Below are 24,104 nucleotides of genomic sequence, written 5' to 3' on the forward strand. Positions count from 1 at the left end.
GTAGAGTTTTTCCTTTCTTCTGCTCCCAACTGGTTCGGCCCATGGTTGCACATATTCCCAGCCTCCCTGAAGGGCACCAGAGCCATCAGGCAGAGACAAGGAAAGGGAAGGATGTCTGGGTGCCGCTCGAGAAGTACCAGGCAGCTGTGTCTGATAAGAGGTTTCCCCAGCAAAGCACCAGCTCACCCGTAGCATCTCGGGAGCTGCCTGTGGAATGACAGCTGCCAACAGAGCTGGGATTGGAATCTGCGTGTCTTGGACCCAAGCCTCCAGCCACTCCAGCCACCCTTCAGAGCCTTCCGTTCACAGTGTATCAATGTGAGCTCTTATTTACAGCCACCAACTTCTATCACTAACTACTATACCCAAGAAGAAGCTCAAAGAATGTCTGGATTTCTGGTAATCACAGCTGAAGAGCAACCAACTAGTTACTGACCAAGATGAGGGAATAATTCAGTCGTTCAGTTTTCTAATTGTTCATTCATTCATTCATAATGTACTCTTTGCCAGAACCTGTGCTGCGTCTGAGACAGAGTGGAATAAATGGAATAAGACACAGTCTTGACCTCCAGGAACTTGGGCTCCAGTGAGAGTTCTTGGCTTTGTAAGATGGTGTGAATCCATCAGAGGCCTAGGACTCCACACACCTACATCTTAGTCCTGACTGTACAGGAAGATTCCATTACGTGAACACCATCTTCGCTGGTGTCCGGAGGAGGCAAGGATTTTGTTTCCCGTTCTCATAGCGCCTTCCTTTGAGTTGAACCCTGGGCCTTCCTTGGCCTTGAGGGATTCCACTCCCTCGCCTTAGTTTCCTCAACCAGAAATTGAAGATGGCAAGAGCGCTTCGACCCGGGTGGGTGAGATGCAGTGATGTATCAGATCTCGTCCCCTTTCTTTACCCAGAGCCCTTGCCAGATTGTACCTGGTGATGCTGGCAGCCAGCCCTCTTCCGGCCCCTATTTCTGCTCACCCTGTTAGCAGAGAGCCTGGGGGTCTGGATCCTATCTGGCCCCGTCAGGGTAGATTACCAAATGAGTGGTTCTTTTGCCCCAGTGCCTTTCCTGTGCTATAAATAAGCCCCATGTTTATTTTCTAATGTTATTGAAATGAGCACTTGGGATTTGGGCCCCTTGACTCGTCCGGAGAGCGTCCACCCGGTGCCTGGTGAGGGTCCTGTGTGGCTGGCTGCTGTCTGAAGCTATTTGGAGTCCTCCCTGTGTGTTGTGGATGTGGCTTCATTTCAATAGTAAGGGCTGCATGCAGCCCTGTATCTGCTGATTTTCAGGTTTCAGCTTTCTGCCAGCCTCACTGCCTGCTTAGAAGTAAAGCTGTGTTTCTCATTAAGGGGATAAGAGCCACAATTGAGATAATTAACGAAAATTGTGTATTGGTGGCGGCAGGTCCTGTAGGGCTTCCAATAGCCTCCCTAGTAGATCCTGAGGGGCTTTACCTTCGTCTCCTCCCTTCTGCCTGCCCTGTGCCCAGTCTGTTCTTGTTTTCTGGATATAGTCCCGATAATTTCTCTCCAAACAGCGTTGTTCTTGTCAGCAGTTTGGTTTGCTGTGTTGAAAACTTGACCGAATGAAGATTTCATTAACTGCTCTTCTCCAAGGCACAGAAGATGCAAGGATTTCCCCCCACCCCCCGCTTCCCATCGTATCTCCCGTCTGCTGGTTGTCCCTTTTTAAAATGTTATAAGATGAATATCCATTGATAACGGATAGATGCTGCCTTCAGTACTATGGCTCCACCATCTCAGTGGGACAGTGCTGAGACAGAAAGGAAACATGCGGCAGCCCCATGCAGTGTCTTATACGCTATGTGGTTGTCTAGGAACTAGGAAGTGTTCCGAATTAGGATTTCCTCAGGAGTGGTTTCAGAGAAGGCAGTGGCACCCCACTCCAGTCCTCTTGCCTGGAAAATCCCATGGAAGGAGCCTGGTGGGCTGCAGTCCATGGGGTCGCGAAGAGTCGGACACAACTGAGCGACTTCACTTTCACTTTTTACTTTCACACATTGGAGAAGGAAATGGCAGCCCACTCCAGTGTTCTTGCCTGGAGAATCCCAGGGACGGGGGAGCCTGGTGAGCTGCCATCTATGGGGTCGCACAGAGTCAGACACGACTGAAGCGACTTAGCAGCAGCAGGAGTGGTTTATAGCTCCTTCAGGCTTTGATGATGCATCAAAAGTATCCAGCGAGACTGAGCAGGACACAGCATTGTCTATCAGAACTTGGGCTAAAGATCATTATCTACTGCTCAGGAGGGGTTATTCTGATAAGTCACTCTGTAGAGAAATGTTTGCATGAACAAACCAGAACCTACAGCCTATTCATGAACAGTTACATCTAACAATCAGATTTAACTCACTTTCAGGCATGGAACCAGAAGAGAGTGAATTTTCACTGATGTGTTTTTAGTCTATGGACTCCTAAAGATTCTTTTCCCTTAAAGAGTAAAAAGTCTTTTGTGATGGATTCATATTTATTGAGCACTTATCATGTGCCAGATAACTGTTCTTGATTATGAAGATGCTGCATTGAGCAAAGTGCCTACTCCTGCTCAGTGTACATTCTAAGAAGGAAGACAACCAAAGAAAGTAAATGAATACAATCTCAAATGGTAAAAGGCTATGACGAGAACAAGGCAGAATAAGGGGAGATGGTTAATGACGGGCATGAGGAGGTATTTAAGATGAGTTGGTCGGAAGTGGCATTGAAACAGATCTCAGTGTTGAGGAGTGGAGACAGGGACGAGCCGGCATCAAGTCCCTCAGGCAGGAAAGGCCTCAGCTTGTTTTAAGAGCAGCAGGAACTCCCGCGTGGCTGCAGTGTATTGGGTATGGGGAGCAGGGTAGAGGTGACGCCAGGAAAAGTAAGTCAGGGCCACGCTGTGTTGGGATCATGCAGGACAAAAGGGTTCTGGATTTGTATCGTGAGTGTGATGGGAAGACACTGGACGGTTTTAAGCAGGGGATCGGCATCCGAATGGGATTTTTGTTTAAAGAATCATGTCAGCTATTATGCGGAGAAAAGGCAGTAGAGAACAAGAATGGAAGAGAGGAAATCAAGAGGCTGTGTGAAGGAGTGCGAGAGAGATGGTGGCGGCTTAGACTCGGTGGGCGGTGACAGAGACAGTGAGGAGCTATGCTGGGAACAGAACCTGCTGGGCCTACTAACGATTTGGTTATAGGGGATGAAAGCAGAGGCGTCACAGCTGACTGCTAGGTTTTTGTTGTGACCTAGTGACACAGTTAAGTGAAGTAGGGCAGACGGGGCAGGGTAAGGGCAGAGAAGTGTGAGAGGGGATATCAAGAGCTCCGCTTTGGATGGGTTAAGTTTGAGATGTCTTTCGGTCATCTAGTGGTAGTGCTGTTTAAGCAGTTAGATAGCTCGAGCTTAAGGGGAGAGTTGAAACTGAATATATAGATGGGATTTAAAACCACAGGACTAGATGAGACTGCCCAGAGAGTCAGAATATGTACAGAAAAGAAGACTGTGGCCTGATTTACAGGTCGAGAAGAAAAGAGGGACCAGAAAAGGAGATGGAGGAGTTGCCAGTGAGTTAGGAAGAAAACCAGGAAGATATCTGTAAGATAGACTGTGGTGAATTAGGGATACACATTGTAAACCCTGAAGTAAAGGCTAAAAACATTTTAAAAGGAAGCATAGCTAATAAGGCAATATTGGAGATAGAATATGATAAAAAATATTCAATCAAAAAGGATTGATTGAAGAAAAGAGTAAGCTAAGAGCAGATGGGACACAATAAAGTAGGACACTAGACTTAAACTCTAACATATTAATGACAGTAAATGTAAATGATCTAAACATTATAATTAAAGAGATTTTCATTCTGAATTAAACATCAAGGGCAATCATTTGCTATTTATGAGTAAAGCACTATAAAATGCAGTTGAAGTAAAAGAGTACAATAAATTATACTAGACAAATATGGATCACAAGAAACTGGAAGTGATTTTATCAATAAAGGACAAAATAAACTGCAAAACAGGAACATTTCCAGGGAGAAAGAGAAATAATTCATAACGTTAAAGGTGTCAGTTCATTAAGAAGACATAACAGGTCATTCTAAGTAATGTAGGCACTAAATAACAGCACTTAAAAATATATAAAGCAAAATTGACAACTGAAAATGAAATAGAAGATCCATGGTTATATTTGGATATCTCAGCACTTCCCTCTTAGTAATTGATAGAGCAAGTTGATAGAAACATCAGAAAGATAGGGATGACCTGGGTGGTGCTGTCAACCATCGTGGCCTAAGTGACAGTTATGGAACACGTCGCCCACCATAACTGAGCAGATGCTCTCCTCAGGGGCGCAGACAGTACTCAGCACCTGTGTGTGGCACCATAGAAAGTCTCAGTTTTAGAGGAAATGAAAATACAAGCATGTTCTCTGATCACAATGGAATTAAATCAATAACTGATACCTGGGAGAAATCCCTAATAGAAATTAAATAACATTTCTCAATGCATGGGTTAATAAAGACACAAAACAAATTAGAACGTAATTTTCAGTAAATGAAAATGAATCTAAATGTGTCAGGTGGAGTACTTGGAGATCTATACTTGACGTGCTAATATTAGAAAAGAAGAAGACTAAAACTAATTATGTAAACTACTACCTTAAAAAAATTGAAAACAAATACAAAGTAAGTGGAAGAAAGAATAGAGATAAGCTTGGAAATAAATAGAAGATGGAGAAGACCAACAATGGAGGAAACTCAAACAAAAGCTGGTCCTTTGAAAAGACCAATAAATACTTTAGACTGTTCAAGGAAAAGAAAAGAATATATAAATTACCAGTATCAAAAACCAAACAGGGAGCATTGGTACAGATTTTAAAAATATTAGAAGTGAAATACATATGAAAACTTGATACTGATAAAATCTACAACATAGATGAAATAGATGCAAACTTTGAAAGGCACAAAGTGATGAAAACTACCCCAAGAAGAAATAGAAAATCTAAATAGCCACATCCATTAAAGCAGTCAAATTTGTAATTTAAAACTTCACACAAAGAAAAACCTAAGTCCACATAGTTCTACTGGCAAATTATATCGAATAATTAAGAAATAACACCAATCTAACACAAACTCTTTTCAGAAAATAGAAAGAGATGTGTCTCAGCTCATTTTATGTGGCTATTATTACCCCATTATCAAAACCAGACAAAAATGTTACAAGAGAACTGCAGACTTAAAACCCTGCGGAGCATAGGCACAAAGTTCTTTTTAAAAATTAGCAGGCCAAATCAACATACAAAAAAGATAATACAACGTGGCTGAAGAATATACTTTGTCTAATATTTGAAAATGTAATTCACAGTAGCAATAGAATAAAGGAGAATAGTCATATGATTATCTCAATAGTTTAAAAAAAAACAACAGAAAACATATATCCACAGAAAGACTTGTACACAGATGCTCTTGGCAGGTTTGTTCATGATAGCCAAAACCTGGAAAAAAGTCAAAGGTTAAACAGCAGATGAATGTATAGATAAATTGTGGTATCTCCATACAATGGAATACATCTAGGCAATAAAGATAATGAACTACTGAGACACACCAACATGGATGTATTTCCAAAATAGGTGAGCAAGTGAGCCAGACACGAAGGAGTATGTACTTTACATCCATACTGTACGTGCATACAGGGCTTCCCTGGTGGCTCAGGGGAGGCTGCAGTTTACCCTCAGTAGACAGGACTATTAAAGACTTATACCCTGTATTAGTTTGATTATAAGCTCCTTGAAGGCAGAAAAGGGTTCTTTGCCTGTTTATCTGTAATATCTGATATAGTATTACAGCAAGCATTTAATAAATATCAGCTGGATGGCTGGCAAATCTGCATTCCACGTCAAAACACGGTAGAAAACACTCAGCTGAGGCAACAGAACTGGAAGCAGGGGTAAGATCTGCCTGCAATGCAGGAGACACGGGTTCAATCACTGGATCGGGAGGATCCCCTGGAGGAGGGCATGGCAACCCACTCCAGTATTCTCACCTGGAGAATCCCAGGGACTGAGGAGCCTGGCGGGCCACAGTCCATAGGGGTGCAAAGAGTTAAACATGACTTAAACAACTGAGCACGTGCATACATACAAATAAAAATACAATCCACTTATTATTATAAGTTTTACAACAGGCAAAACTAGAGTGACAGAAAGGAGACCAACATTGTCTATGGCTGGGGATTGCCTGGGATGAGGCTCAAGGGAACTTTTGGGAGAGAGGAGGTGAATGAGGAGGTTTTATATTTTGATCCGGGTGACGGTTACTTGCATATGTATTTGTCTAAACTCATCCAACTCTACATGTAAAGTTGATGCGTTCTTATGTAAGTAGTACGTCAATAAAGATGGTTATTTTTTCAGTGGTAGTTAAAAACTGTCATCTTTCGCAGTTCCTTTGCTTTGTCATGGACCAGCATCCCTTTTCCCTCCTTCACCTGGATGTTTGCTTAGGGCCTCAGCGTCCAGGCTGCCTCAAGTTCTATTTAGTGTTTTCTATCATGTTTTGATGTGGAATGCAGATTTGCCAGCTATCCAGTTGATATTTATTAAATGCTTGCTGTAATACTCTACCAAATATTGCAGATAAATAGGTGAAGAAGCCGTTTCTGCCTTCGAGGAGCTTATAATCAAACTAATACAGGAGGTAATTCCCTAATTGTCCAGTCTGCTGTCTAAGACTGAACAATTGAGGGTGAATTGCACACATTCCCTGCTGTGGAAGGAGCGTGCGGTCACTTCTGACTTGGTGCAGGGGTGAGACTTGAGGTGGGCTTTGGAGAATTCGTCGGCAGAGACGGGCACTGTGTGGACAGTGGTGTGCTGGGAGGCCGGGCAGTCGCTTTGGCCTGCGGGGAGTGACAGGAAACAGGAAGACGAGGAAGTGTACTGATGCCCTAGGTTTGTCGGAGCACTAGCTCCAGGTTGGGGCCTTAGAAATTATGGCGCTGGGTAGGGGTTTAGGGCTCGACAGAAGAGCTCAAACGTTTGTGGGCAGTGTGAAGGCTTTGCAGATGACTGCTCTGGTTGGGGGCGTGATCAGAGCTAGTCTTAGACACCCCCACTTTGGCATCAGCACAGACGAGGGGGTGGAGCAGAGAGGGACCAGGAATGGGATGTCACTACTGAGCAGTAGCCCAGGTGATAAGTGACAAGGAACTGAGCCCAGTGGTTGCTGGACTCATTTGGGAACTTGCTGGGACCTGTTGAGATGCTTTGGGATATGAAGTTGAGAAGAGCAGCCACTTCACCCATTTAACACATACCAGCCAGTCTTCTTGTTACAGACTAAATTATATCCTCCGTAAAACTCATATATAGAAGCCCTAACCCCCCAGTGTGGCTGGATGAGGAGATAGGGCCTATGTCGAGGTAGTAAAGTTTAACTGAGATCATAAGGGTGAGGTCTTAATTCATTAGGACTGGTATCCTCAGAAGAAAAGAAATAGCAGAGCTCTCTTTCTGTATGAGCAAAGACCGTGTAAGGACACAGTGAGAAGGTGGCCGACTGCAAGCCAGGAAGAGAGGCCTCGCTGGAAACCAAATCCGCAGGCACCCTGGTCAGGGCTTCTAGCTTCTGGAACTGTGACAAAATAGATGTCTGTAATTTAAGCCACCTGGTGTGTGCTCTTCTGTTACAGCAGCCCAGAAAGACCAATACGCTGCTCACCACCCACCTTCCCCATTCCCATAAATAGAAGATTGAGGGTTCCCAGTGTTTTATATTCTGATGACATACTTTTGTGAAACAGTACCCCCAATCTCTGGCTTCCTTCTCGTAGCCATTCGGATAGAAGTCAACCCCGCTGGCCCTTCCCAACCAGCAGAATGTGTAATTCCTCCTGTCTCTACAGCTCTTAACTATGCCCAAGTATTTTAACTCAATTGGATTTCATAACCACTTGTCTCACTTCCTATGACATAAGCAGGCAAGAGTTGGTTTGACCCCATTTTACAGATGAAGAAATTGAAAATCGGGATTTTCGTGGCTTGTCTAAGATAACCAAGCGGAGTTGCAAAGTCAGCCCATTAAATCCAGCTCTCTCACTTCACCGCACGGCTTCCTGGCCCATGCTTTTCTATGCCTTCATCTGGAGAGAGCTTTCTGTTCAAACCTATCTTGGACAGGAGATGTGGGCTGCCTTTGGGCTTCATTCTTCCCTTCCTTCCCTTGTCCTCCCAGCACGCATGCGCGCACACACACACACACACACACACACACACACTTATTTTTGTTCTCTCTCCATAGTGTAGCTCGACCTTAATGTCATAGGAACAAGGAACTCCTCCTTTTCCCACAGAGCCTAAACACAACAGATCCACTGTGGGGAGAGGATGAAGAAGGAATGGGCAAGGGGCTTGGGATGCAACCAAAAGAGAAATCTTGGAAGGTGTGGCAAGAACACTGTAGCCCCTGGGCTGTCTGGACCGCATCTTGGCCAGGGCTCTGGGGGCATCTCGTGCGGGCCCGACAGTGGGTTTGCTCCCAACTCACAGTTAAGGCAGCACCTTAACACATGGTAAGCACATGGTCATAAACCGAAGCTCCTTTCGGAAGTTTGCCCTTCCTCAAGGCTGTTGGTCTGTGTTGAGCTAAAAAAAGAAAATCTGTTTGGAATCACAGAATTCCTGGGAAAATGTCAACTCTCACACCTCATTGTCTCTGGAGCTGGCATGCGTCTTCTCACTTCTGAGCCCTGTTTTGGGGGGCGGGCTGTTTGTGGAGGGCCTATTGTTCCTGAGCAGCTGAGCCTGCAAGTCTGGGCCTGTGTGTGTGTGTGTTTGGAGAAAGACCACCACTACTGCATCACCCCCCACCAGCCAAAGCAAGGATTTCTGCCGAATCACAGACCAGCCCGCTTGTGGCGCCCTGAGGCTGGCAATTGTTCTTGTAGCAAGACCTGGGACAATGGGATTGGTGAGAAAGATTCACTGGTGGTTGAGGCAGAGTGGAGGTAGGGAAGGAAGGTTTAGAGCATGAGGATTGTCGAGGGATGACATGAGGAAAAGCAGGCTTTGAGCCCAAGGATAAATGGGAAAACCTCTGAGATGAGCACTCTCAGATTTCAACACCAAGCCATCTTGAGGAGCTGGCCTCATGCTGCCCAAACCCCAAGAACACTAAAGAGGTCAGGCTTCCTGTCCTGACCTTTTCTCATTGGGGACGCATGTGACCCCTGGAGGAACAGGATGGACAGAGTCCATAGCCAGGCAGAGGCTGTGAGTTCACACCAGGCTCATCTCTAGCCTTCTCTTCCCATCCTGAAGCAAAAACAGAGCCTCTCCTCGTTCCTACCTTCCCATTCATTCTCCCAATGAATTGCAGTTACTCAGTGTACTAATTTTCTGAAGGATTCATTCACAAACAGAATTGGCCTGTGTTTTCTTGGCGCTTGGAAGGCAGCTAGGGCAGTCAGACAGATACATAGGTAACTCACACAGTCTCATATGCTAAGATACTATTATAAACAGTTCTGTGGGAGCGTGGAGCCGCAACCACTGGCCTGGGGGTGGAAGTTGGGACGGGGCATAGAGTTAAGGAAGAACTTCACATCGGACATTCTTATTAGGAGGAAGCCATAGAGGATGACCAGGAATCCTCCTGGTAGAGTGGGCTGGTGACAGGACACAGGCATTCTAAGAAAACAGATGGCAAATCTACCACTGTAGCCAAGTGAAAAGCCCCAGATGGTTTGGGGGAGCAGTGAGTGGTCCTGGCAGCCAGACAGGGAGGGGCTGAGCCACAGTCGATGTTCAAGGCAGCCCTGCTGACAGGGGAGTGTCCTCCCCAGCGATGCCTCTTGGAGGCACAAATCCCAGGAATGCATTACTTGAGTCACCAGGGAGGACCAGATGACCCGGCAGCCATCCTGCCCTTTGGTGGCAGCACTCATCTGGACTCCAGATACTGTTGGGGTTGCTAAGCAAGGATTTCAGGCAGGCGACTTCCCATGCACGAGAAATTTCTCCCTCTGCTTCCATTCCCACCTTGGGACTTGCCAATGACTTGGTGTGGAGAGTCCAAGAGCTGCCATGACCCTGTCAGATGGCAAGGGTCATTTTTAAATACAAGTTCCTAGTTCAAGTCAACCTAAAGCCATCTGGGTCTACAGTGAATGAAAACTTACCCTAGAGGTATGGTTGCAGAAAGGGCCTTCCAGGGCCCAAGAGTGGGCTCTTGTCTAACACTCGGAAATGAATTGTCCAACGAAACACATGTGCTGTCAAAGCAAGAGACTTTATTGGGACGGGGCACCTAGGTGGAGAATAGCAGGGTAAGGGAACCCAGGAGAACTGCTCTGCCATGCGGCTCGCAGTCTCGGGTTTTATGGTAATGGGATTAGTTTCCAGGTTGTCTTTGGCCAATCGTTCTGACTCAGGTCCTTCCTGGGGCGCATGCACTGTTCAGCCAAGTTGGATACCAGTGAGGATTCTGGATGGTGATAGAACACATGGCAGCTCTCTTGACCTTTCCAGAACTCTTGCAGTTGGTGGTGGCTTGTTAGTTCCGTGTTCCTTACTAGGACCTCCTGTCATAAAGTAACTCATGCAGATGGCTACTATGATTCCTGGGTTCCCCTAACGGTAGGAAATCTGAGATGTGGCTCCAGGAAAGCAGCATTTACATAGTCAGAAAGAGAAGAAGACAAAGAGTTTCAGAGCTGGTAGCTGGAGGGTGCTGTCTTTCTCCCGGGAATAATCATAGCCCTACATGTCCTGTTGCCACATCAGGTTACAAAGCCCATGCATGGGCCATCTCCATGCAAACCTCCCCACGAACTAGTAAACTGGGCAGAGACAGGCTTCTTCCCCTCCTTCAGATGGGAAAGCTGAGGGTCAGGTAAACAAGGATGCCTCCCCTTCAGCATACAGAGGGGTCCCTGGGAGACTAACTACTTGAGTCACTTTTAGGCTGGAAAGCAAGGAAGCGCCTCTTGCACAGCAAAACCTGGACCTCCAGCTTGGCTTTATAATTTGTGTTTAGTGCTTTGCTTTGCTTTGCTTTAAAAAGTCCCCAGGCCTTGCCTCCTGCAAGTTCTCTCAGCCACTAAGCATTAGAGCTGGGACGGGGACCTGCCTCTCGCGGAAGCCTGTCCTGCACCCTTTGTCCCAAGCAGCCGGGTCTCCCCCCAGACCCCCATGCCCTGGCTGGCCCCTCGCTTTCAGAACAGACCCCGGAAACCCACATGGCACCAGTGACGTCGAGGGGCCGTGGTGAGCACACTGGAGACACAGGGGCGGCCCCTGACCTCCCTCCGCTGCATGTCTGCCGTGGAGGCAGGTCCTCTGGGATGATGGGGGTGGTGCTCCAGCCCTTCACAGGCCATGCACCCCTCTTTGTGCAGGAGCCCTAGCTGGCCACCTGTTGTTAATCTAGCCCTGGTAATCCATTCTGTACTGTGTCAGCAGTTCAAAAGGGCACTGTTAGTATTTTTTGCCGACTTCAATTAACGTGAGATTTCAGAGGCCCCTCTGATCACATTTCATCTGTCACAAGTTAGGAACAAAACAGACAGGTTCCAGTTGAGGGGAGGAAGGAGAAGGAGTTTATTGCAAACAACAACCAAGCAGACAGTTTGGGCCGTGCCCAGCCAAGGGTGCTCTGCGAATGCATAGCGGCGTCCATGCTCCATGTGGCCCCACTCCTGGACCCCGACGTCCCCTTCCGGTTGACAGTCCAATAGTCCTCCCCTCCCCGCAAAGATGTAAGTGCAATAACTTACTTTAAAAGGCAAGAATGTTTCTTTTTTTTAATATTTTGCTATAATGTAGTTACATGGTGGTATAGGCAGTAAAACTTTATGGAACCGACCTCCTTTTTTTATACATTTTTTTCTGTATTTTTAATGTCTTTTTCATATATATTTTTAATATTCCACCCCAGGTCATTAAGCTAAAGGAAAAGTTGCATTTATACAGGGTTATGATATCTTACAAGGAGAACAGTCATTACTGATTGAGGTTCATGTTCCTTCCAGCACGCGGCTCGCGGTTCAGCCCACTGCACACCAGACAGGCTATGAGACACTGAAAACTGTCCTTCAAAATCAGTAGTATAAAGGCCTAGCTCTATGTGTGTAAGTGAAGGGGAAGAAGGCACTGGGCAGGGCAGGTTAATGTTTGCTTGACTGGAACACCTTTCCTCCCCCCAGCATCTCCACAGACATCGCATGGGCTCCCCGGGAATTTGAGGTGTCAAGTTTTCGTTGTCTTCCCAGTTTTATCTTTTGTGGTCATGGATTATTATCCTGGGGGCCCATCTGCCCAGCCATCCTCACTCCCCGCCAGGCCTGCTGTTGGCTTTGGCACCCACCAGGCCGTCAAGCAGACCGGAAGCCCCAGAATTGTCCAGCCCAGGGGGAGAAAGGCCGCAGACGCAGGATTCGTGGTCATTTGCGTGGAGGAGCTCCTCTCATCGATGTAGCGGAAGAGGGCAGAGGGGACAGCGGCACTGGGCCCGAGGTGGCTGTAGCCACGTGCACTGGGGGCCCACCGCACGCTTGCTGCCACCGCCCCCTGGCAGTGTCTTTGAACCAGCCTGGCTGCCATGCTTCCCCACGCTGGAGGCGTGGCCGTGAGAGCCGAGAATCAAGTATAGCGGAAAGAATTCAAGGAAAGTTCCAAAGCCCGTGTCCTCCAAGTGCCGTCGAAGACTCAGGGACAAGCCTCTCCGTGTGTCCCCGGAGCCCTCTCTCCTCACACTGCCCTGGGAGCAGCGACGGCATCTGAGGGTGGTAGCAGCACCTTAGTGTCAAGCCTTGGCCACCGAGACTGGTTCCCAGCAGGATTCGGGGGGCTGGCAGCGTGGGGAGACTACCCAGGGCGCCTGCCAGCCACCCATTATTTCCGGTTTTGTGTGGCCATCTCTGTTGAGATTTTAGGCAAAGAGCAAAGGAAACCCCACCTCTTTTAGCTTATTGGCTTAACAGTGACCCCCGGAGCCATCCACTCTCCCCTGCACCTGCCTTCACGAGACTGTGCTCCTGAGGATGCCGCCAGCCCAGAGTCACACCCAAGCTTGCTTCAGTCATCACAGGAGAGGCTGCGGGGCCCGTCCCACCCCAGCAGCGGAGAAGGCAGAAGGCCTGGGCCCAGCCCCCCGCCCTGAGGAGCCCCACACAGCATCGGTCATCAGAGCCCCTCTCTTAGCTCTGCCTCAAGTGAAACGTGGCTGAGGATGATCACCTTCCCCACTGGGGACTGGGGTCATCTCCGTTGTGAAGGGATTGGGCATACTAGAAGGTTTCTGATCCCTTCCCGCTCTGCGATTCTGTGATTGTTAGAGTGTCAGGCAGGCCCTAGGGCACTGGGATAGGGCAAGGGCAGGCCTAGGGGCTGGTAGCTACCCGTGGGGAGATGCAGAGGTGTTTCATACCGACGTTTTAATCCTAAATACTTAGCTGCATTGGTGGGACAGGCAGTCAGCGCCAAAGAGCCTTCTATTGGAAGATTTTCCTTCTCAAGCTTTGGGATGGAATTTGCCTGACTGAAGTCTGGCCCAGGTGGAAAGCAGACACACAGCAGAACTGATGGCCAGAGGTCCCTTCCAGAAGGTTCCACTTAAGAGCCGTGTCTCTCCCTTCCCTCTCCCTCGGGGGCTATCCTGGTTCTTTCTCTCTGTCTGATTCTCACCCAGGTGAGAACATACCTCCCAAGTCTTTCCAGCCATGATGGCATTTAAGGAGGAACTGGGGGAACTGTCTCCATCCTGAAGCCATTTCTTCCTTCCTCTTCCTAGATTTTGGGAGTCTTGAGTTGTTTCAGCCAAGTTTAGAACTAGAAAAGGCTTCCTAAGAGTCATTCCCAGATCCTCAAATGTAGAAAACACTTAAAGATAAGCCTCTAAGAACATTTAATTCAATGTCCAAGATGCTTTTCACTTCTAGAAGATCACCTTTAGAGCTACGATTCCCAAAGAGGTCTGACTCTTACTAGGGGGAGGTCAAGGCCAGCTCCTTCTATTGTCCTGTTTCCAGAGCATATGAGGACTTGAGACACAGGTAGTGACGGCCACATCCCCAAAAACCTAAGCAGCTCAAAGGGGGAGGGTCTCACCCCTCCCCAGCCACCCTAGAGGCTGTGCTGTGTCCAGGCCCCTGGGCCTGGTTGACCCAGCTCTCCTCACTGACAGGATTGGGGTACAAGGAAGAAAAAGCAGGCCCTTCTCCTCGGGAATACCTGCAAGGGGGCCTCCCAGCGCTCAAGAGGCCTGCCTTGGAGGACAGGTACCCCATGCCCCGAGCTTAGCTGACCCCTGGATCCTGGAGCTGAAACTCAAGCTGCAGGCTGCATGTCAGTCAGAAATGGAGCCCCCCTGAGAAGGAGGCCCCTTCCTGCAGGCAGGGAGATCGGCTTCCAGAAAGCACTGTGTCCAGAACAGAGCAAGCGACCCCAAGGAGCTCAGCCCCACACGAGCCCTCCGGAGGCCAGAACGAGGGGCTGGGGTTGCCTGTGCCCCAGGGCAGGCACTCTCTGCCCTATGCCTGGAGGACTGCATGGAAGGCGCTGGGCGGGTGTGGCACTGGAGGCCGCTAACTGGGAAGGCCGTCTGAGGCCGCATGGGAGCCGACCTGCTGCCCGGAGGCCGGGCGAGTATGCTCTCATCCTCTGTCTGCCAGACCCCGCAGCCCACTCTGGACCCTCTGGTGCCGTGCCCCCAGGCCCTAGTGGCTGTGTGGAGGCACAAGTCCTTCTGCACCAGGACACTGGCCCAGCAGCCCCAGCGAGTGACCAGGATCTTCAAATTCCCCCTGGAGGGACTGGACTGGATAGGGAACAAAGCTACCCAGGCCTGCCCCCTGCCACCATCATCCTGCCTGAGGCGGGGCGTCAGGGCAGCCGGAGAGCCAGCGTGTGTGCACGAGCCCCTGCCTCCCCAGGACACCTCCCTTCAGACCTTCTGGCTCCTTGCTTCCAGCATCGTGGGGGCCACGGGCGGTGGGTCTCCTCCCCTGCACTGTTCATCCAGATCCGGAGTCTCAGGGTCCGAGGGGGCTAGTGTTGCTGGGTGACGGCAGGCTCCTTCGGCTCCAGCTCCACTCTCTCTCTGCCCAGTCCCTCCGGGTTCATCCAGCACAGGGTACAGACGGCAGGACGGGGACTCCTCGCGTCCAGGGTAAAGGCGAGGCAGGTGCCTTGGGTCTAGGAGGTTGGAGTCCGCGGGCTTTGAGGGAGAGCACAGGAGATGGGATGGCAGAGGCTGACTGGGCAGGGCATCTGTTCTCCAGACACGGTCACTGGGCTGGTGATCAGGGACCACACAGCAGCGGGAAGGACGGACATTGACGGTACTGTAGCCACAGCTGGTCCAGGTGGGAATCTAGCCTCGACTCAATGGTCAAACCAGGCAGGGCGGAGGAGCAGGAGTGGGGAGAAAGGGTCTTCAGCTTATAATGGATGCAAAGCTGCAAAACTCGGGCCACCTGGCTGCCTCCACTGCCTCTGGCTGGGAACGGGGGGCCTGGCCTCGGTGCCCGCTGCCCCCTTCCCTCCGCGCAGTCCCCAGGGGCCTCAGACTTAGGGCGGCTGAAAGTGCTGAGGGTCAGGCCCCTGGGCCCAGGCCAGGTGCCTAAGAGGGGTAGAGTGGGGGTCTGGGGGCCCGGGGAGCATGGGCAAGGCCAGTGCCCCGGGGCGGGGGCGGGCGCAGGGGTGGGGCGAGTGGCCCTGTCATGTGGCCCAGGAGATGGCCGCGCTGTGCTCCTTGGCCTTCATGCGGAGGGCTGCGATGCTCGAAGTCTTGCGGTCCGGCTCCCCGTTGAGCTCGTAGCCGTTGAGGCCCGGGCTGAGGCCTGCGGCTCCAAACAGGCTGCCCATGTGCGTCTGGCCCACGTGGCTGCCAGCCCCTGAGACGCTCAGGAAGTCGGTGACGCCGCTGGCCCCGGAGCCGGGGGGGTGGGCGTGAGGGGACATGCAGGCGGGCACCGGGTCACAGGGCACCACGCACGCTGGCACGGGCGAGGCGGCCCCATTGTTGCCGATCCAGGATGGGTTCTGAATCTGGGGAGAGGGGAGGGAGACACGTCACAGGCTGGCAGGACACGGGGGGTGCTTTCCTGTCCCTCACGGGGGACCTCTCTTCACTTACGAACCCATCCTGATGATAAAACCATTCCTGAGTGTTTACCTGGGAGGCTCTCCAAACCTGCCTGGCCATCTAGCCCCCTAGAAGCCTTGGGGTTTTATGCTCTGGTTCCTCCATTCCCAAGTCCAGGAGAGCAGCAGACAGAAACTCCCTTTTAAGGACTGAACTCTGAATTCCATCAAGAGTCCAGTGAAAGGGTCGTCCTGGGGCACGGCTCACCAGCTGAAGGCAGCCCCTGATTTTGTTTATTTATTTGACCACACCACTTGCAGGATCTTAGTTCCCTGACCAGGGATTGAACCTGTGCCCCCTGCAGTCAGAGTCCTAGTCACTGGACCGCCAGGGAATTCCCCGCAGCCCCGGATTTTAGATGCAGAGGCAGACTCTGTCTCTCCACCCACGGACCCGCTTAGGGTCAGCACCTGGGCCTCACCCTGCTCCGGCTCCTCCCCAGGCCCGGGGCATCCTCGCAACTTCATCACTGGGAGGGGACATGAGCTCAGAGAGCTCTGGTGTTGGGAACGTGGGCTCCGAGGCCGTCCACTCTGAGAGTGGACGGGGCGGGAGGGCCTCAGTTCTCTCAGAAGTCAAGGTCAGTAGTGGAGGTCCTAGGGGCCGGTGCCCTTGAGGCTTCAGAAGTAACTCAGGGTCCAAAAGGGCTGCCTCAGGAGGTGGTGAGTGGACGGATGGAGTCAGGCAGGATGCCCACAGGCTCCGGGCTGGGGTGGAGACAGGTGGAGGAGGTGGAAGGTGCTCGGGCAGCAGGTGAGGGGTTGAACTGGACACTGTCTTCTATCTGTGCAGCTAAAATCTTTTCCCCCTCCCCAGCTTCCAGCTCTAGACCCCGCTTTCCCTCAGCATTTATGGGGAGGCAGAGCTGGGGACTCAGCCAGAAATGCATCTCTTCTGGGTGATGGGGGTGGGCGGGTGATGGCAGGATGGGCTGTGAGAAGGAGATGGTGCACTTCTCGGCCACGTGAAAGGGCTTCTCAGTGGTCCTGGAGCAGCTTCTGCCGCCCTGCCCCCCGCCCCCACCCCACAGTGTTTGGTGCATTCAGAGAAGTTTGTAATAAAAGGAATGACAAGGGGGCTGTGCCCCCAGATGCCATGGGGACTGCAGCGACAAGAGCTGCTTGCAGGTTTGGGTGATGGGGACCCCATCTCTCAAGAAGCTTGGGGGATGTGGCGTGTGGTGCCGCATGAGAAGAATGAGCGTGAGCCCCTCTGGCGTGTGAGCTCGGGCAGCAGAGGTCAAGGCCAAGGAGTCCCAGCTGGAGGTCCATCCTCCCGGGGACAGAGGGAGGCTGGCTGGCGGGAGGGAGAGAGGAGAGAAGGATACGGGTGGGGTGGGAGCTGATGCAGGTGGTGTGTGTGCAGGAGAGCCCCCCGTTCCCCAGCCTCATCCCTGGGCCCGCCCCTGCCCCTGCCATGTGGATCCTCAGAGCGGCAGGGGCAGCACGGGTCCCACTGGGTACCCGGGGACCATGGGCTGTCTCGGCTCCAGGAGAGTGAGAGGAAAGGGAGGCCTGGGAAAGCCTGTGGCCTGGCTTGCTGCTGGGCGGGCCCAGGCTTGGAGCAGAAGGCAGAGGCCACAGCACAAGCAGGCCTGAGAGGGAGGAACCAGCCACCTCTGCAGGGCAGGTTGAGGGGCGTCAGGACAGCACTCGGCCCCAAAGGCATCTCTCCAAGGGTCTCAGCTACCTGACTTCATCCACATCGCTTCCTATCCCTTGACATCCCACTGAGGACCCAAGTGCCACCGGGAAGAGGGACTGACGGACAGCTGTGGAAGAAGATGCTCTGGAAGGGATGGGAAGAGAAGGGCCAGACGCCTGGGAGAGCCGCACGCAGACAAGGCAACCTTCCTAAAGCCGTGTAATCCACAGAGCACGTTGCACAGTCTAACGTAGACCTTCCAACAGCCTTGTGAAAGAGTTGAGGCTGGTGCCTTTTTTTTTTTTTTGGCCACATCGTGTGGGATGTGGGATCTTAGTTCCCCAACCAGGGGTTGAACCTGAGGCCCCCCGGCTGTGGAAGCACGGAGTCTTAACCACTGGGTCACCAGGGAAGTCCTAAGGCAGGCGCTTTTAAAATACCCAGTTCCTCAGTGAAGAAACTCGAGGCTCAGATGTGTGACTTGCCTGAAGGGAGAAAGCTCTGGAGCTGGGATGACAGCCTAAATCCTTAGTCTCAGAATCCCACATTCATTCCAGCCTTGCCTCACTCATGTCCTCCAACTTCAGGACCCCCTGCTCCTAGGAAACACTGGGTGGCTCCCGGTGGCCCGGAGGGTCCCTGGCCTTTAGCATGCCTCAGTTCCGATGCCCGTCACCAAAGTGGCCAAAGGAAAAGCCATTCTCAAGCTCCTCCCCAAGTCTCCCCTTCCCTAAAGTCCAGCCAAGGCTGGGTCAACGCTTATGCTGGGCAGAGAGAACTCTGGGCCTCCCACATCCTGGAGACACAAGTGCGCTCCTGGAACAGGCCTGAAGCGGGGACTTGGAGCCCTGAGCTCTCTCTCCAGGAAGGTGTGCCTCCTCAGGGCCCCAGAGCAGGCAGCTGGGGGCAGGGACTCACCTGGGCATAGTTTTCCGCTCGGGTGAGGAGAGGCAGCTCATAGGCCGTGGAGAAGTGGGTCCGAACCTGCTGCATTTGCCCAAAGCGTTCCCTCTTTCTCCACTTGGCCCTCCGGTTCTGGAACCAGACCTGCAGGACAGAGCAGTTGTTGCTGGGGTCAGGCCTGGAGCTGGGGCCCATGTGTTCGGGGCAGCACCAGCCTTGCCCTCGAGCCCCTCCGGCTGTAGTTATAAGGTCGAGACTGTGGGGCTACAGATAACACATGTGCCTTGGTCTCCGTGCTCAAGAGCTGACAATCTGGAAGGATCAATGCTGAGAGCCGGGAAGGCAGTTAACACCCCGGTTGTAGGTGCGACGTCAGGCCAATAGGTTCATTTTTCTGAGCTTTAGAACCCAGAGCAGGCAAGTGTCACATGCGCACAGAACACATCACCAGTCATCTCAGCGGTCAACTAACCAGCCCTGACATGGGGTGGCCCAGTCCTCTGGGGCCACAGACTACTGGGCAGAATCTGATGACAGCCATGAAAGCTTTACCAGAGAATCATTCTCCTAGGTGGCGAAGTGGTAAAGAACCTGCCCGCCAATGCAGGAGATATAATAAGATGCCAGTTCGATCCCTGGCTCAGGAAGATCCCCTGGAGGAGGGTATGGCAACCCATTCCAATATTGTTGCCTGGAGAATCCAATGGACAGAGGAGCCTGGTAGGCTACAGTCCACAGGGTCACAGAGAGTCGGACAAAACTGAGCGACTAAGCACGCACAGCGGAGAAGGCAATGGCATGCCACTCCAGTACTCTTGCCTGGAAAATCCCATGGACAGAGGAGCCTGGTGGGCTGCAGGCCATGGGGTCGCTACTAGTCAGACACGACTGAGCGAACTCACTTTCACTTTTCACTTTCACGCATTGGAGAAGGCAGTGGCAACCCACTCCAGAGTTCTTGCCTGGAGAGTCCCAGGGATCGGGGAGCCTGGTGGGCTGCCGTCTGTGGGGTCGCACAGAGTCGGGCATGACTGGAGCGACGCAGCAGCACAGAGGATCACACACGTGTGGTTTTTCCATTGGTTTCCAAAATGTCCGGGCTTCCTGGGACCTCTCAGCCCAGATTTGGAATTTCCACTTCCTGAATCCCCCATGCAGCCTTTTATGGAAACAGTCAGGACCCCCTGGGTTACAGCTTCTTGGGAGACAAGGCTTTAGCCGGGCTGTCAGAGGACAGTCAGGGACAGCTTTGTGGAGGGAAGGTGGGGGCTGGAGGGACAGAAGTCCAAGCTGAGTTTAGAAACGGGCCCGGCCACGCCACCAGCTGGGAGAGTGACAGGAGAGGAAGGATCGTGGAGTCAGATGGGAGGGGCCCTCGAATGCCAGGTGGGAGGGTCACCTCGGTATCGTGAAGAGGGGAAGCTGCTGCAGTCTCAGGCCCCAAGAGCGCCTGATGCCGGGGAGGAGAGGAGGCCCATCTGTCACTCAGCATGGGGGTGGCACGTTGGCTTGACCAAGGGACCTCTTGGGGAGTGTGGTCTCTGAGTCAGGTGTATGAGCCGGGGTCTTGTTTATTTTATCATACTTAGGAAAAAAATTGAGAACCTTCAAACAAAAGCTATAGAAGGGCTTAATAGAAGCTTCTTTTGCAGGAGCGTTTCTGGCAGGCTGAGAACTTTCCCAAGACTCATGGGCAAGAGTTGGCCGTGGGGTCTGCCACCCCTGTGGGTGACTTGGGGTCTGGGGAGAAGGTGACGGGAACCAGGGAGGATGGGAGAAGGGGTGTGAGCAGGCTCGGCTTCAGGCTGGCTCACAGGCAGGCTCTAGAGCTCCTCAGAGGGAGATTCCTGGCAGCTCATTGCACACCTGCCCACTGACTCCGGTGCAGGGCACGCCCCTGGCACCGTGGCCCAGGGCACAGAGCTTCCTGGGAGGAGGGAGACGGAGCCGGGCCGGAGGCGTTGGCCCGCCCCCTGCGGGGCAGCACAGAGGCTGCTGGGCCCACGGGCGCGTGCTGCCCTGCCCCGCGTCTCCACGGGCCTCAGTTTGTGCATCTGGAAATTGGGCCAGCATCTGTGCTGCGGGCTTCCCGGGGGCTGTGCCTCCGAGGACCGCAGGTGAGCTGGAGGGCAAGCGCTGCCACGGAGTGTTTAGAGGACTTCCCCCTGGTTTATTTATAGCTCCTTTAGAAAGAAGTCTAAAAAGAAGGGGTAGGTGTGGCTCCTGTTAGTGTGGGAAGGGAGGGGTGAGGAGGGAGGGTGAGACTGCACCTTCCCAGCCAGTATACAAGCATCATACACACAACACACACATACACACACACACACCCCACACATACACACAATACATACACATACACACAACACACACACACCCCCGAGGGAGGGTGAGACTGCACCTTCCCGGTATACAAGCATGAGTGTCACATACACACACACACCACACACATACACCCAAGTGGCCGGCATTTCTTTCAGCATCACTTTGTTTCCCATCTTGACTCTGGTGCAGGAGAATCAGCTCTCCTGTGTCCCCCCGGGAGCTAATCCCCTCCCGGGCTGGGGCCTCAGCCCCTGTCCCAGAGCCTCCTGGGGGGCCCCCTTTCCTCCCAGGGCTCCTGGGGTCCAGGCCCAGGCCGCCCACTGGGAGCCAAGGGCGGATCGGGTCTCCTCTCCAGGCCGCTGAAATGGGATCCCCCTTTATCAGTGGCCTGGAATGGGGGACGGGGGGCAGGATGAGAGAATGAATCAGAGGCGCTTGTTTTCATTTCATGTTTAATTTCCTGCAGGCTTAGCTCAGTCTTTCCGCTCCTTCCTTAGCCTCCCAGGGTTTTCTGGGCGGTGGCGGGGGGTGGGGGTGGAGTGGGTGGGGGGAGGCCAGGGGGAGGGGAGAAGCCCACTGGAAGCATCTAGATATAGGACTGCTTTCTTTCTTCGGGGCTGAGGAGAAGCCTAGAAAAAAGTGAGGTTGCCACCGTGGTGGGGGCCTCCCCCTTGAGTCTCTGTGGACTCAGGTCCTACAGTGGGAGCCCCGGGGTCCAGAGGGGCGGGTGGACGTGACACACACACGCAAGCTCGGGCTGGCAAAGGGGGTCGGGGGGTGAGGGGAGGAGCAGAGTAGGGGGAGATGGAATGCCGGCTGGTGGGCGTGGGGTGGGGGGGCTGGAGGCGGGGGAGAGGGGCGACCTGGTTATCTGGGAAGACAGATGAGCCGGGGGAGAGGCAGCTGAGAGTGCTGGGCCTTTGGGAAGGCAGTGAAGAGGGTCAGGCAGAGGGGTTTATTTGCAGGTTAAGATGGAGATCGGGGGAGGTGGCACGGCTGTGGGGAGCAGGCCGAGGGGAACAGAGCTGCCCACCTCCAGCCCCTTCCTCCCTGGGGCCTCACCCTGCAGACAAGGCTGGAGCGTTTCTGCCCAGATAAGGCTTAAGCTCCATTAGCCTCCTGGTCTTCACTCTCATCATGCATAAACTTGGGTGGTGGCAGGGGTATCCTCCCAGGCCCCATCCGTGCTCACATTCATGGGCCCCCGAGGGTCAGAGAATCCTCCCATTTCTGATCCTTGGAGCCCGGGGTGCTGACAGCTGCACCCTAGAAGCCCTGGGCCTCAGGCTCTGCAGCCCCTAGGCTCGTCTCCACTGGGCAACCCTGGGCAGAATAAGGGACCCAGAGGCCCCAGCCTTCAGTGCGTCAGAGCAGCCCAGGACCACCCCCTCCCAGCCCACCCTGGCCTGGACCTGCTCCGCACGGGCCTCTCCCCAAGGAACCAACCTTCTTGGCGGAGGCCCCTGCTAACCGCAGCCCATCTGGGGCCAGGGCGGGGTGGCCCAGGGCGGGGAGGCCTCTGTCTTATTGTCTTCAGACACCAGCTGCGGAGATTGGAATCCCAGACAGCACAGAGAGGCCCCTGCAGCCCCCTGGAGCAACTTCAAACTCCAGGTTTCTTCCCAGGAAAGGTCCATCTCAGGGGTGGGGGGGGCCATCCCTGTCCCCACCGTCACTCTGAGCCAGTCACCTGGCTTCCCATCAGCTGAGTGTGGGCCCCCAACAAAGTCATCAGAGGCAAGCAGGGGGTTCCATCCCCACTCCCCGCCCCGCCGCATCCCCAGGGCACTGCCAGGCACAACCCAGAGGTCTGACGCACTTGCCGATCCCAGGCACCCTGCTGCCTTTACACAAAGTGAAGTCTCAGAATGATTAGGCACGTGTTCCTGGCGCAGCAAACTACAGGAAAAGAAGCGCTGGGCTGGAGCTCAGGGCCCCTCACCCTGTTCTAGGCACGGCCACCCCATCACCTTTCCTGGGTCGCCTGGTCGCAGGTGGTGGTTTCCTGCCTCTGGGTCTCTTCCTCCTTGACAGCAAACAAGAGAACGAGGCGGTCCTCTCAAAGACTAGCCTTCTAGAATTCTGTGCTCTTCCCCTGAGAGGATAAGACAGGCAGCACACCGCAGTTCCCCTTTCTGCTTTGGCAAAATCTGCGCTCAGTGAAATCTACGATCCTTAGCCGAGATCTCTGACATAATGACCTCCCCATTTCATGACGCTGCTATTGTTTGCGGGTGAAAATAATAAATCTTTTAAGTGTAAGCCGCCCCAGCTCCTTTTCGGATGCAGGCATAAATGTGTGTGTGTGTGGAGAGAGAGAATACTCCGTCTGAGCTGTATCGTGGTGCCTGAAACATGCTAAACATGCTCCAGCATCATTTCGTGTGTTGTACTAGAAGGATCATCCTATCGATGCGAAGCGAATTCTACGCCTGGGCACACCTGTCCGTTTGTTAGGAACACACATGCACACATGTGTACACACACGTGTTTACCGCACAGAACAGACAGTTCGCTCCACATCAACACAGCACCTACAGGAACGTCCCACAGCCAGCTGCTCTCTCTCCACCGACTCCTTACGCTCCGCTCAAATCCACTGGCTGAGCTGAGGCCAGGTGCTGGGGTTCCAGTCCAGAGTCTGGGGCAGCAGAAGTCGCATGACTCAGGTGAGACAGTGGGTGTGAGAAGGTTTCTGGAACCACAGTGAGACCTCAGCTGCCTGTCTTCCTTCCCTAAACACTCACTGTGAGCTGGAGAGGAACAGGGTGGGAAGCTTGCTTTGGGGAGTTTATGAATAAATGAGCTGACCGTTCAGAGTCCCCTGCTGTCTCTGGATGGCTGTGTATTCACTGGCAAATACCAGTCTCTTTTACACTTTAGCCATTTTAGATGAAGACATTTCTGGACCATGTTATTAATCAAATGTCTCTGCCTTGTTAAACAGAGACTGATGAGCCTTTTATTGACACTGCAGGGCTTCCCTGGTGGCTCAGATAATAACAACTTGGCCTACAATGCGGAAGACTTGGGTTCGATCCATGGGTTGGGAAGATCCCCTGGAGAAGGAAACTGACTACCCACTGCAGTATTCTTGCT

General features: G+C 52.6%; 1 protein-coding gene across 1 annotated transcript in view; it reads right to left on the reverse strand.

The window, feature by feature from the left end:
* Positions 1–11,502: 11,502 nt before the first annotated feature.
* The window catches only part of ALX4 (ALX homeobox 4), a 49,993-nt gene continuing 37,391 nt past the window's right edge, over positions 11,503–24,104 (reverse strand). Inside the window, exons 3-4 of the mRNA XM_055423884.2 lie at positions 18,699–18,827; positions 11,503–16,039 (exon numbers count right to left, since the gene is read on the reverse strand). Of these exons, the coding sequence (XP_055279859.1) occupies positions 15,710–16,039; positions 18,699–18,827 (459 nt within the window). The 3' untranslated portion in view covers positions 11,503–15,709. The remainder of the gene's footprint in view (positions 16,040–18,698; positions 18,828–24,104) is intronic.

The sequence above is a fragment of the Moschus berezovskii genome, chromosome 14 (genome assembly GCF_049115385.1).
Source record: "Moschus berezovskii isolate FMDL1 chromosome 14, NW_MosBer_1.0, whole genome shotgun sequence".
Taxonomy (NCBI): Eukaryota; Metazoa; Chordata; class Mammalia; order Artiodactyla; family Moschidae; genus Moschus; species Moschus berezovskii.